Consider the following 13,427-nt stretch of genomic DNA (forward strand, 5'->3'; position numbering starts at 1 on the left):
GGGAGGGGAATCTTCGAGCACAGTGCAGTGGCAGAGAAAGTCACTAGGTAATTGATACTGAATGTGTAAAGGTAGCAGGGATAAGTCTCTCAGGTGAAACGCACACAGCAGTCAAGATCTTCAGTGCATACCGTGAGTGCTGTAGGAGCGGTGAGCGGTGGAGGCAGAGCTGGAAGGAGCCTTCAGGCAGACACCGTCAGAAGGTCCAGGCGGCGGCGGTTAGGCAGCAGGTAATCCAGGTGGATTCAGAAGGAAGGAAGGAGGTAGCACAGCGTGCAACTCCCAGCTAGCAGATCAGGTACAGGACGAGATATACAAGCAAGGTAGTCACGTCCAGGAAAGCTATTTAAACCCGGCGGGCGGGACCAACAGGCGGTGATGTCACAGGAACCAGTATGGCCGAATGAAGCCAGGCTTAAGGGCAACAGTAAGGGCAAAGTCCGGAACACAGCAGAATAGGAACGATGCTTACATTATTCCCCCCTTAAAGAATGTCCTCCGGACAATCTTCGACCAGGCTTGTCCGGGTACCTTAGATGAAACTGCTCCAGCAGCCGCGGAGCACAGATATTCTCCACCGGTTCCCAGGAATTCTCCTCGACAGAGTATCCTTGCCACTTGACCAGGTATTGCAGCTTCCTTCTGAAGATCCGTGAATCCAGAATCTTCTCCACGACATATTGTTCATGTCCATCAACGAGCACTGGAGCTGGAGGAGAGGAAGTACGCCCTGGGAAGGAATTTGGTACAACTGGCTTTAGTAGGGAAACATGGAACACCGGGTGAACCTTCCAGGCAGGGGGCAATTTCAGACGCACCGCTACCGAATTCACTAGAGCCACGATCTTGTATGGCCCTACAAACTTCTGTCCAAGCTTGACAGTCGGTGCCCTCACGCTCAGATTCTTGGTAGACAACCAGACCGTATCTCCCACCCTATACACCGGAGCCGGCCTCCTGGTACGATCTGCTGCTCTCTTATACCTCTCCTGTGCTGTCGTCAAGGTGGTCTTTAGAGCTTCCAAATTCTGCTGTAAGAAGGAAAGATGGTCAGACACAGCAGGCACTGCAGCCTCCTTGGGGAACTGCGGCAAGATGCTTGGGTGGTAACCCTGATTAGCAAAGAACGGTGACTGCTTAGTCGAGGAGTGCTGCGAGTTGTTATATGTGAACTCTGCCAGGGGAAGCAGATCTACCCAATCGTCCTGCAGATGACTTAAGTAGCAACGGAGGTACTGCTCCAGGGTCTGATTCGTACGTTCCGTCTGTCCATTGGTCTGTGGATGGTAAGCCGAAGACAGACTTACTCTAATATCCAGAGCCGCGCAGAAACACCTCCAGAACCTAGACGTGAACTGCACCCCACGATCCGAGATCACCTCATCCGGGACCCCGTGCAGACGGACCACCTCTTGAATCAACAAGTCTGCAGTCTGTCTTGCTGTGGGTAATCCAGCGCAAGGGATAAAGTGTGCTGCCTTAGTGAGGCGGTCCACAACCACTAGAATGGTGTTCTTACCCTTGGAGACCGGTAGTTCAACAATAAAGTCCATTGAGATGGATCTCCAGGGACGAGATGGTATAGGCAAGGGTTGTAACAACCCGGAAGGTGACGCACGAGGCGTCTTGAACCGAGCACATACCTCGCAGGATGACACGTATCCCTCCACGTCCTTCCGGTACGAAGGCCACCAGAAGTACCGAGCCAGGAACTCTTGGGTCTTCGTTATTCCACGATGTCCCCCAATCTTAGAATCATGGATCAGTCGGAGGACTTCAAGTCTTGTCACTTCTGGTACATACAGCCGATTCTCCTGTAACCACACTCCTCCACTGAAATTTAGGCTTACTTCGGGGGTAGGTTGCCTTAGCAACGGATCTGCTGCGTATGCTGCTTTGATCTCAGACAGAAGATCCTGATGATGGATTGCAGAGATGAAATGAGCGGGAGACACAACAGTACTAGGAGACGACTCAATCACTTCCTCAGGAGCAGCAATCCTAGATAGCGCATCTGCCTTACCATTCCGTGCCCCCGACCTGTAGGAGATGATGAAGTTGAATTGGTTTAGAAACAAGCTCCAACGTGCCTGACGTGGGTTCAAACATCTTACGGACTGCATGAATTCCAAGTTTCGGTGGTCGGTAAGAACTGTAATCGGAGTTGAGGACCCCAGCAGCAAGTGTCTCCACTCCTTGAATGCTGTCACAATCGCCAGTAACTCCTTGTTCCCTACGTCATAGTTCTTCTGCGTCGGGGATAGCTTCTGAGAAAGAAAGGCACAAGGATGAAGAACTGCCTTCTCACCTCCTCTCTGTGACAACACTGCGCCGATGGCGACATCCGATGCGTCCACCTCAAGAGTAAAGCTCAGGTCTGGGTCTGGATGTCTTAAGATGGGAGCCGACACAAATTTGTCCTTCAGCCGTGTGAACGCCTCCTGGGCTTGCGGAGTCCACCGGAACGGTACCCCCTTCTTAGTCAGTTGGGTGATGGGTGCCACAATCTCAGAGAAGTTACGGATGAAGCGCCTATAGAAGTTGGCGAATCCCACAAACCTCTGAACTTCTTTCACCGATCCTGGCGCTGGCCACTCCTGGATCGCTCTGGTCTTTTGATCGTCCATCTGGAGACCCTGTGGAGAGATGACATAACCGAGGAACTGCACTGTTGCCCTGTGGAACTCGCATTTCTCCAATTTGATGTAAAGATGGTTATGCAGCAGGCGTTGCAGCACTGTCCTCACGTGGAGCCGATGTTCCTCGAGATCACTGGAAAAGATTAAAATGTCATCGAGATACACAACCATAAATACATCAAGCACATCTCGGAAAATGTCATTAACAAAATGCTGAAAGGTTGCAGGAGCATTTCGTAGTCCGAACGGCATGACCTGTGACTCGAAGTGTCCATAACGACAGCGGAAGGCCGTCTTCCACTCATCTCCAGACCGAATTCTCACGAGATTGTAGGCTCCCCGAAGATCCAGTTTGGTGAATATCTTAGCCTGCTTCACCCTCTCCAGTAGTTCAGAGATTAAGGGTAGCGGGTGCCGATTCATGACCGTTACCTTGTTTAAATCACGGTAGTCCATGCAAGGACGCAGACCCCCGTCCTTTTTCTTCACGAAGAAGATTGGTGCACCTGCAGGAGAAGTAGACGGTCGGATGAAGCCCTTGGCGAGATTCTCGTCGATGAAGTCCTTCAAGGCCTTTAATTCAGGACCAGACAAAGGGTAAATACGCCCGAATGGGATCTCCGCCCCAGATACCAGTTCTATCGGGCAATCATAAGGCCGGTGGGGAGGTAACATATCTGCCCTCTTCTTGTCACATACCTCTGCCAGATCCTGATACTCCGGTGGTAATTGTCCCTCAGTCGTAGCTACTACCTTGGGGATAGCAGCGACCTTAGGAATAGCGGGGTTGCTGTTAGAACTTGGAGGGAACTGCACTTCCCTGGTCTCCCAGTTGATGCGAGGATTCTGAACCTGGAGCCAAGGTAACCCCAGGATAATAGGGAAGTGAGGAGAAGATATTAGTAAAAAGGACAAATGTTCCACATGTTCCTCTCCAATGCATACCTTCACCGACTCAGTCTCCATGGTTACCGGTCCAGATGTAAGTGGCGACCCGTCTACTGTCTCCATCAAGACTGACGACTCCCTCTTCACTGCCCTGATTCCATGCTTCCTTGCAAACGCGATATCCATGAAGTTCCCACTGGCCCCGGAGTCCAACATGGCGGCGCTCTCGACACACCGACCCCGGAAGCAGACCCTCAAGGATAGGTAATAGTGGGAATTCTTCTTAGTAGCGGAGTAGGAGGAAACGACGGATGTCATCGAGATCACCACTGCGTTCAATGGAAGAGATGCCAGCGAATTCATATCGGCAAAGTCCAGGTCTCTCTGATTGTCTCTGCCCCCCGAATTGTTCAGATCTAGGACGCAGGACTCCCCCGCCTCGGAGTTACAATCAATGATAGCTGCAGCCGTCTTACGTCTCCTGACTGGACACTCGGAGATGAAGTGACCGGTCCCCCCGCAGTAGAAGCACAGGTTTTCCTTAAAGCGATGCTCCTTGCGGGCATCAGGAGGATTTCTACGTACGGCATCCACCTGCATCGGTTCGGGCTCGGGCTCGGGATTCCTCCTGCTGGTGACATCTCTGGAGGGAGAAGAGAACGGAACAGTGTTATTAAACCGTAGCTCAGACCAGCGCTCCTGTCTGCGCTCGGAGAGTCGATTGTCAATGCGGATGCAGTGATTGATGAAGTCCCCAAGAAGCACGGGCGAGTCCCCGCGTGCCAGTTCATCCTTAACTGCCGTAGACAATCCCCTGCGGAAGATGGCCTGCTTGGCTGCCCCGTTCCAGGTGGTGTCTAAAGCCCATCTACGGAAGTCCAATGCATACTCCAGCACCGAACGCTTCCCCTGCCGAAGGGTCAGCAGCGTCGTCTCAGCAGTATTAGCTCGGTTCGGGTCATCAAACATCTGCGTCATTGCAGCAATGAAATTGTCCATAGAGTTAAGCAGGGGGTCGTCGGTCTCAATCAAAGGGTTGGCCCATGCGAGCGCCTTACCAGAGAGCAGCATGACTATAGTCAGAACTTTGGAGCGTTCAGTAGTGAACTGTGGGGCATGAGCAGCAAAGAAGATCCGGCACTGGTTCAAAAATCCTCGGAATTTATCCCTCTCACCAGCGAACCGGAAGGGTGGAAGCTTCGGGAAGGTCGGTGTAGTATCCCGGGCAGCACCTGCTACCTGCGCGGCTGGGGCCTGTTCCAGAGCAGCAATCCGATCGAGCTGCATAGGAATCGCTTGCTCCAACGCCAGAACACGATCACCCTGAAGAGGAGCTGCTTGTTCCAGCGCCGTAATCCGATTTGCCAGTCGTTGCAACTGTGCCTCTGCTGCCCCGGCGTTGTGTTCAATACGTTGCTCCAGCGTGTCCAACTGGGTCCTAATGCCTGCCACATCCTGCCGTATCAAAGCAAGCTGCTTGCTTACACGTTTCTCCAGGGACTCTACACCTGCGGTCTCCATATTGGGGGCTTGTATATCCTGTAATGATGTATAGTAGGTTTCTATGAAGACAGTGGCTAGATGATAGAGTCACAGACACAGGTATACGTGAAAGTAGTTTGTATTAAACAAGCAGCACAGAACAGCACAGGTGCTGGCGGAGCCAGACAATGACAGCAGTGGTAACAGCAGCAGAACTCAGTCCAGTAGATAGCAAGTTGCACACCAGCACTATGTAGATGTAAGCAGACACAGTCTTAAGAATGCAGGCAAGGACAGTCACTTAGCCCTCTCCCTTGCGGGAGGGGAATCTTCGAGCACAGTGCAGTGGCAGAGAAAGTCACTAGGTAATTGATACTGAATGTGTAAAGGTAGCAGGGATAAGTCTCTCAGGTGAAACGCACACAGCAGTCAAGATCTTCAGTGCATACCGTGAGTGCTGTAGGAGCGGTGAGCGGTGGAGGCAGAGCTGGAAGGAGCCTTCAGGCAGACACCGTCAGAAGGTCCAGGCGGCGGCGGTTAGGCAGCAGGTAATCCAGGTGGATTCAGAAGGAAGGAAGGAGGTAGCACAGCGTGCAACTCCCAGCTAGCAGATCAGGTACAGGACGAGATATACAAGCAAGGTAGTCACGTCCAGGAAAGCTATTTAAACCCGGCGGGCGGGACCAACAGGCGGTGATGTCACAGGAACCAGTATGGCCGAATGAAGCCAGGCTTAAGGGCAACAGTAAGGGCAAAGTCCGGAACACAGCAGAATAGGAACGATGCTTACAGATAGATAGAGAGAAACAGATAGAGAGAGCGAGAGAGATATAAAAAACAAAACAAAACACAATACTCACCTCTCCTCCTCGCTCCCACGCTGATTCCGGCAGCCGGCTTCAGTGTCAGGAGCTGCCCCCTCTGCCAGACACACAGCGGGTGCGCGATGTAGTGACGTCATCGCGCACTGGCTGTGAGCCAGGAGCAGAGAGGACTGAGGGCGGCGCCGGCCCTGATGCAGAGCGGCTTACTGGGCGGGGGGCGGGGCCTCTGGGGGTGTGGAGACCTGAAATGATATTCACTGCTTCGCAGTGAATATTCATTTCTCTTTAGCAGCGGGGACAGGGGCTCCTGCCTCCTGACACCCGCTGCTACTCCGCTGGCAGGGGCCCCCATAGCAGCTGCATAGTGTGCGACACACCACTGGCTGGGGGCCCCTGGAGCAGCGGGGGCCCTAGGCAACTGCTGGCCCTGTATGCCAGCAGGTGCCAGGGCCCACCAGATGCCAGGGCCCACCGGAGAATCCACCGGTTCTCCGGTGGGCCAGTCCGACGCTGGCCATGCGGAAGGCGAAGGTGTGGTACAAAAAACTGGCTGTGCACTGTATAACGCATGCGTGCTATCACGATGTGCAGGCCAGAACCACTCCTTCCTTGAGTTCCAGGAGGCGGTGATAAAGGCCATGATTTTTGGAGAGGAGGACGGAGCGCGCCCCAGCACCCCTGGAACTCAAGTTTCCCGTATGTTACCAGGGCAACATTTTCCCAGTGAGGGGATAACAAGAAAAAGGTGCCGGGTGTGCTATAAAAGGGGGACAAGAAAAACGACTCGTTTCCAATGTGAAACGTGTCCTGACAGACCTGGACTGTGTTTGAATGAATGCTTCAGAATTCATCACACGTCCATGGACTAAACACATCCAGACATTCCACGACAGAACTCACCCACACTAGGCTGACATACACAACACCACACACACCAACCTGACGTACACTACACCACACACACCAACCTGACGTATACTACACCACACACACCAACCTGTCGTACACTATACTACACCACACGCCAACCTGACATACACTAAACCACACACACCAACCTGACATAGTGTGTCAGGTTGGTGTGTGTGGTGTAGTGTACATCAGGTTGGTGTGTGTGGCGTAGTGTAAGTCAGGTTGGTGTGTATGTGTCGTGTACACTACACCACATACCAACCTGACGTACACTACACCACACACCAATCTGACGTACACTACACCACACACACCAACCTGACGTAGTGTGTCAGGTTGGTGTGTGTGGTGTAGTGTACATCAGGTTGGTGTGTGTGGCCTAGTGTACGTCAGGTTGGTGAGTATGTGTGCTGTACACTACACCACACACACCAACCTGACGTACACTACACCACACACCAACCTGATGTACACTACACCACACACACCATCATGACGTAGTATGTCAGGTTGGTGTGTGTGGTGTAGTGTACATCAGGATGTTGTGTGTGGCCTAGTGTAAGTCAGGTTGGTGTGTATGTGTGGTGTACACTACACCACACACACCAACCTGACGTACACTACACCACACACCAACCAGACGTACACTACACCACACACACCAACCTGACGTAGTGTCAGGTTGGTGTGTGTGGCGTAGTGTACGTCAGGTTGGTGTGTGGTGTAATATAGTGTACATCATATTGTTGTTGTGTGTGTGGGTGGTGTATACTACACCACACACCAACCTGACATACACTACATACTTTCCATAAGCGACATGGTGTCCGCTAACGATTGGAGCTAATTTTCCATTCAAAAAGTCAAATGGCGCTCCTTCCCTTCTGAGCCCTGCCGTGCGCCCAAACAGTGGTTCCCCCCCACATATGAGGTATCGGTGTACTCAGGAGAAATTTCCCAACAAATTTTAGGATCCATTTTATCCTGTTGCCTATGTGAAAATGAAAAAATTGAGGCTAAAAGAAAATTTTTGTGAAAAAAAAAGTACTTTTTCATATTTACGGCGCAATTTGTCAAGCACCTGGGGGTTCGAAGTGCTCACTATGCATTTAGATAAGTTCCTTGGGGGGTCTAGTTTCCAAAATGGGGTCACTTGTGGGGGTGCTCCAATGTGTAGGCACACAGGGGCTCTCCAAACGCGACATGGCAACCGCTAAATATTCCAGCATATTTTCCATTCAAAAAGTCAAATGGCGCTCCTTCCCTTCTGAGCCCTGCTGTGCACCCAAACAGTGGTTTGTGAAAATGAAAATATTGATGATAAAACAAAATTTTTGTTGGAAAAATTAAACTGTCAATTTTTTTCTTCCATGTTGCTTTAGTTCCTGTGAAGCACCTGAAGGGTTAATAAACTTCTTGAATGTGGTTTTGAGTACCTTGAGGGGTGCAGTTTTTAGAATGGTGTCACTTTTGGGTATTTTCTGCCATATAGACCCCTCAAAATGACTTCAAATGTGAGGTGGTCCCTAAAAAAATGGTTTTGTAAATTTTGTTGTAAAAGTGAGAAATCGCTGGTCAACTTTTAACCCTTATAACTTCCTAACAAAAAAAAATTTTGATTCCAAAATTGTGCTGATGTAAAGTAGACGTGGGAAATGTTATTTAGTAACTATTTTGTTTCAAATAACTCTCTGGTTTAACAGAATAAAAATTCAAATTTTGAAAATTGCAAAATTTTCACCAAATTTCCGCTTTTTTCACAAATAAACGCAAAAATGGTTGACCTAAATTTACCACTAACATGATGCCCAATATGTCACGAAAAAACAAACTCAGAATCGCTAGGATCCGTTGAAGCGTTCCTGAGTTATTACCTCATAAAGGGACACTGGTCAGAATTGCTAAAAATGGCCAGGTCATTAAGGTCAAATTAGGCTGGGTCATGAAGGGGTTAAGGCTATAAAAAATGTATTGGATTTAAAAGCCTATGGCAAAAAAGGGGTCATTCCCAGAGTCTGTATTCTCTGTTATCCATGTTGATTAACTACAACTGCACTAATTTTCAGACAGGTAGGGGTTTTTTGCGTGGAAAAAGCTCCATATTTGTTTACTTACCCGCCACATAACTGAAATCCTGACTCCGCATTCGCAAAGGAATGCAAGACTGCACCCTGCGAACACAGCCATATGGCAAAAATAAGGTCATTTCTCATAATGTCAGATTAGAAAAATCTTTCCTATATTATTTTTTTAAGGAATGCTTTCCTAGTATTGAATGATGGAATAAAGTCTGTGTTTGTTTCCAGCCAGTCTATAGAATACAAGAATACAGACGATACTGGATGTATGGCAATGGTATTCTTATCCGTTGTTCCCTCTAGGGTCACTGTAGCTGTATTTCCTGCTTGTGTGTTAGTGAGGACCGCCGATGGATTGTTACAGGCGATCAAGGGCCAGAAAGTCTCATCATTGTGTGGGATTCATTTTCCGGGTAAGTGAAGCTGTTTTGAATACATCCTGATTGTTATGAAATATTATAATAACTCAATTCATGCAGCGCATTTGTAAAATTTCTTATTTTTTCCCTGATTTTGTAAGACATTATTTTACATGTACAATGATTGTTAATATGCTTTGGGTATTAATTCCTCACAGTTTTCAAGGCAGCTGCTCGTTGTCATGCAGTGGGAATCTTTTTTTTGGACCCTACTTCCTGGTCACACAGGTGCACGGCTCGTTACACGAGAGTTCTGGGACTGTAACGAGCCACGCACCTGTGTGACCAGAACAGATTTTCATTCCCGCAAGTAAACACAATAGTTGATATTGAGCTACAATGAGCAGAAAGTATATTCTAAATTTTAAAACACTTTCTTTTATGATGGTTAAATGGGTATCCTCATCTCCAGAATCCTATCCCAAGATGTAGTCGGTTTCATAGTAATATTAAAAATACCTCCAATTAGAAATGTAGTATATTTTTCCTGATTTGCTATGTCTCTTTCCTCATATGCAGGCATTGTAGGACCCTAGGTATTCATGGTTACGACCACTGATATAGTGACAGTTAGCTAGTTGCTAGTGGTCGTAAATATGGATTCTGCAATACCTACACGAGAAAAGAGACATAGCAAATCAGAAAAACTATTCTACAGTGGCATGTATAAGTTTGGGCACTCTTGGTCAAAATTACTGTTATTGTGAACAGTTACCGTAAGCAAGTTGAAGATGAAAAGATCTCTAAAAGGCCTAAAGTTAAAGATGACACGTTTCCTTTGTATTTTAGGCAAAAAAAATATATATATCGTCATTTTTTACATTTAAAAAATTACAAAAGGGAAAATGGTCCAATGCAATTTCTGAGCACCCTTAGAGATTTGTGTGCTCGGATAACTTTAACCAAAGTTTAAGACCATTAGCCTGTTAGAGTTATGGCTTGTTCACTATCATCGTTAGGAAAGGCCACGTGGTGCAAATTTCACAACTTTATAAAAAGCCAGCCTCCTCTAACCTTGTGACAAAAATAGCAGCCATGGGTTCCTCTAAGCAGCTGCCTAGCACTCTGAAAATGGAAATGGTGGAGGACCACAAAGCAGGAGAAGGCTATAAGAAGATTGGAAAGCGTTTTCATGTTGCACTTTCCTCTCAGTTCTAAATGTAATTAAGAAATGACAGTTAGCAGGAACAGTGGAGGACAAGATAAGGTCTGGAAGGCCAAGCAAAATTTCAGTGAGAGCTGCTCGTAGGATTGCTAGAGAGGCAAATTAGGATTCCCGCTTGACTGCAAAAGACCTTCAGAAAGACTTAGCAGACTCTGGAGTTGTGGTATATTGTTCTACTGCTCAGATACAGCTGCACAAATATGGCCTTCATGGAAGAGTCATCAGAAGAAAGCCTCTGATGCGTCCTCACCATAAAATTCAGCGTCAGAAGTATGCAAAAGAAGATCTAAACAAGCCTGATGCATTTTGGAAACCAGTCCTATGGACCAATGAGGTTAAAATAGAAATCTTTGGCTACAATGATTGAAGGTATGTGTGGAGATAAAAGGGCAGAGAATTTCAGGAAAAGAATATCTCGCAAACCATTACGCATGAGGGTGGATCAATCGTGCTTTGCTGATATGTTGCAGCCAATGGCATTGGGAACTTTTCAAGGGTAGATGTAAGAATGGATTCAACTAAATTTCAACAAATTCTTGATGCAAACATAACTCCATCTGTAAAAAAGCTGAAGTTGAAAAGAAGATAGCTTCTGCAAATGAAGAATGATCTTAAACTCTCGTCAAAATCCTGAAGGCTTTACAATGGCCCTCACAGTCCCCTGAGCTGAACATAATTTAAAATGTGTGGCTAGACCTCAAAATAGCAGGGCATATAAGATGATTCAGGAATCTCACAGAACTGGAAGAATTTTCCAAGGAAGTTTGGATGAAAATCCCGCAAAAATCCCTTTCGCCAATTCATGCAAGCCCAGCAGCTTGAGTGCTCTGACCGAGTCCTTCATCCTCCAGCCTGTGGTGATTATAATTGCAGCAGGATCCTACCTACTCAAAAATTCAGGCTTTAGCATAAGAGGTGTTCATACTTGATAGGTTCTCAGCAAAACTGTAGATCGCTTTGTCGTTGGCTGCTGGGCTTGCGTGAATTGGCCAAATTATGTGCCAAGTGTCTCTATTTTTCTTATTATCTAGAGCAGTAATGCAATTCATATTTCATATATTTCATATTGACATGCCTTATCACTACAGAGTGCAATTTTTGTTATATTTGTTATTATACATAATATTTATGTATTAGTATACAATATAACACATTTAGTGATACTGACAATAGTGATACTATCGGTGTACTAATGTTATAAACATTTAATGATATTAACAAGATCAGTTCATGATTGTATACTTTTCCCACCTAGTAATACCAAATGTTAATCGTATTCATTTCCAGAATTCCTGTTCACACCATATTTCAAAGTCATCCTCATCAGGGAGTATTCGCCATTGCTATGTCGCAGAACGCCAAGTACTTGGCCACTGTAGGAGGGGGTACTGTTCAGGTAGCTATTCATTATTTTGTTGTAGTGTCAGTAAGCCATCCTCGATTCATACATTCTTTTGCTCATTCTGCTTTTTCATTCTTAGAAAGTCTGTATATGGGCTTGGACAACAGGATCTGAAACTCCCATTTGTACTACCGAGCTGACCGCACAGTTTGGCCTTCAGGTAAGATATACACCTGATATTGCATTTTATTTTTAATGACGGCCCATTGTCTTTTGGCAGGGTGGTGCAGACTCTGAAGATGGCACAGTGCCTTTTATTTTGCTTGTGTGTCGGTCCGGCCACATCATTACTAGCAGATACAGCCGCACAGTGCACTGCACGCGGCCATATCTGTTGAAGTGATGGCTCAAACAGCGTCGGCAGCCCTGCAAACCACAGCTGCTGGGGGAGAGGCCTGGGCCGCGACGGCGAGTGTGCCCCCTCTTTGTCCAGGGCCCCGGTACTTGCTCGGGTGCTGACGCTGACCCTGGGGAGAGGCATTGCCCCTGTTCCTACAGCAGCTTCCTGACTGTTACCTGGATCAGAGTACACTCCAATCTTGGCTCTTGAACCCTTTTATTACTGTGGTCAACACTTTGTAAATGAAACAAAAAGTCTGTTCCCCCCCGAAAATTAGAACTATATAAAATATGGATATTTACAATCTTAAAACTATTTTCTCTCTTTTCAGAAATACATTCTATTTAATCCCGAAGATGAGACGCAGCTGATCACCAACAGTGACACACAAGTCATATTTTATTCCTGGGTAAGTAAGATTTTATGTGTCCAGTATGTCTGTACGATCACTTAGCCTAGGGCTTTATGGTAGCATTTGGTCGCCCCGGAGTCCTAGTAAAACAATGGGATACTCAGCTTTGGTATGGGGAAAACTTTTGGTAACTTTTTCCTTCATAGAAAATCACATCTGTCTGACATGAGTTACAGTAAAGCCCAATTTTACCACAACTCAACAATGATATAGTTTGGGGTCTACAGACCCTGAAGTCGACATACAGTACAGACCAAAAGTTTGGACACACCTTCTCATTCAAAGAGTTTTCTTTGTTTTCATGACTATGAAAATTGTAGATTCACTCTGAAGGCATCAAAACTATGAATTAACACATGTGGAATTATGTAATTAACAAAAAAGTGTGAAACAACTGAAAATATGTCTTATATTCTAGGTTCTTCAAAGTAGCCACCTTTTGCTTTGATTACTGCTTTGCACACTCTTGGCATTCTCTTGATGAGCTTCAAGAGGTAGTCCCCGGAAATGGTCTTCCAACAGTCTTGAAGGAGTTCCCAGAGATGCTTAGCACTTGTTGGCCCTTTTGCCTTCACTCTGCGGTCCAGCTCACCCCAAACCATCTCGATTGGGTTCAGGTCTGGTGACTGTGGAGGCCAGGTCATCTGGCATAGCACCCCATCACTCTCATTCTTGGTCAAATAGCCCGTACACAGCCTGGAGATGTGTTTGGTGTCATTGTCCTGTTGAAAAATATATGATGGTCCAACTAAACTCAAACTGGATGGAATAGCATGCCGCTGCAAGATGCTGTGGTAGCCATGCTGGTTCAGTATGCCTTCAATTTTGAATAAATCCCCAACAGTGTCACCAGTAAAGCACCCCCA

At 47.0% G+C, this 13,427-nt stretch overlaps 1 protein-coding gene across 1 annotated transcript in view; it reads left to right on the forward strand.

The window, feature by feature from the left end:
- CFAP251 (cilia and flagella associated protein 251) overlaps window positions 1-13,427 on the forward strand; it is a 128,958-nt gene that overhangs the window by 25,267 nt on the left and 90,264 nt on the right. The window contains exons 6-9 of the mRNA XM_073585997.1: window positions 9,127-9,236; window positions 11,695-11,803; window positions 11,889-11,969; window positions 12,481-12,558. Coding sequence (XP_073442098.1) covers window positions 9,127-9,236; window positions 11,695-11,803; window positions 11,889-11,969; window positions 12,481-12,558 — 378 coding nt within the window. The remainder of the gene's footprint in view (window positions 1-9,126; window positions 9,237-11,694; window positions 11,804-11,888; window positions 11,970-12,480; window positions 12,559-13,427) is intronic.

The sequence above is a fragment of the Dendrobates tinctorius genome, unplaced genomic scaffold (genome assembly GCF_039654945.1).
Source record: "Dendrobates tinctorius isolate UK_male_01 unplaced genomic scaffold, ASM3965494v1 ptg000090l, whole genome shotgun sequence".
Taxonomy (NCBI): domain Eukaryota; kingdom Metazoa; phylum Chordata; class Amphibia; order Anura; family Dendrobatidae; genus Dendrobates; species Dendrobates tinctorius.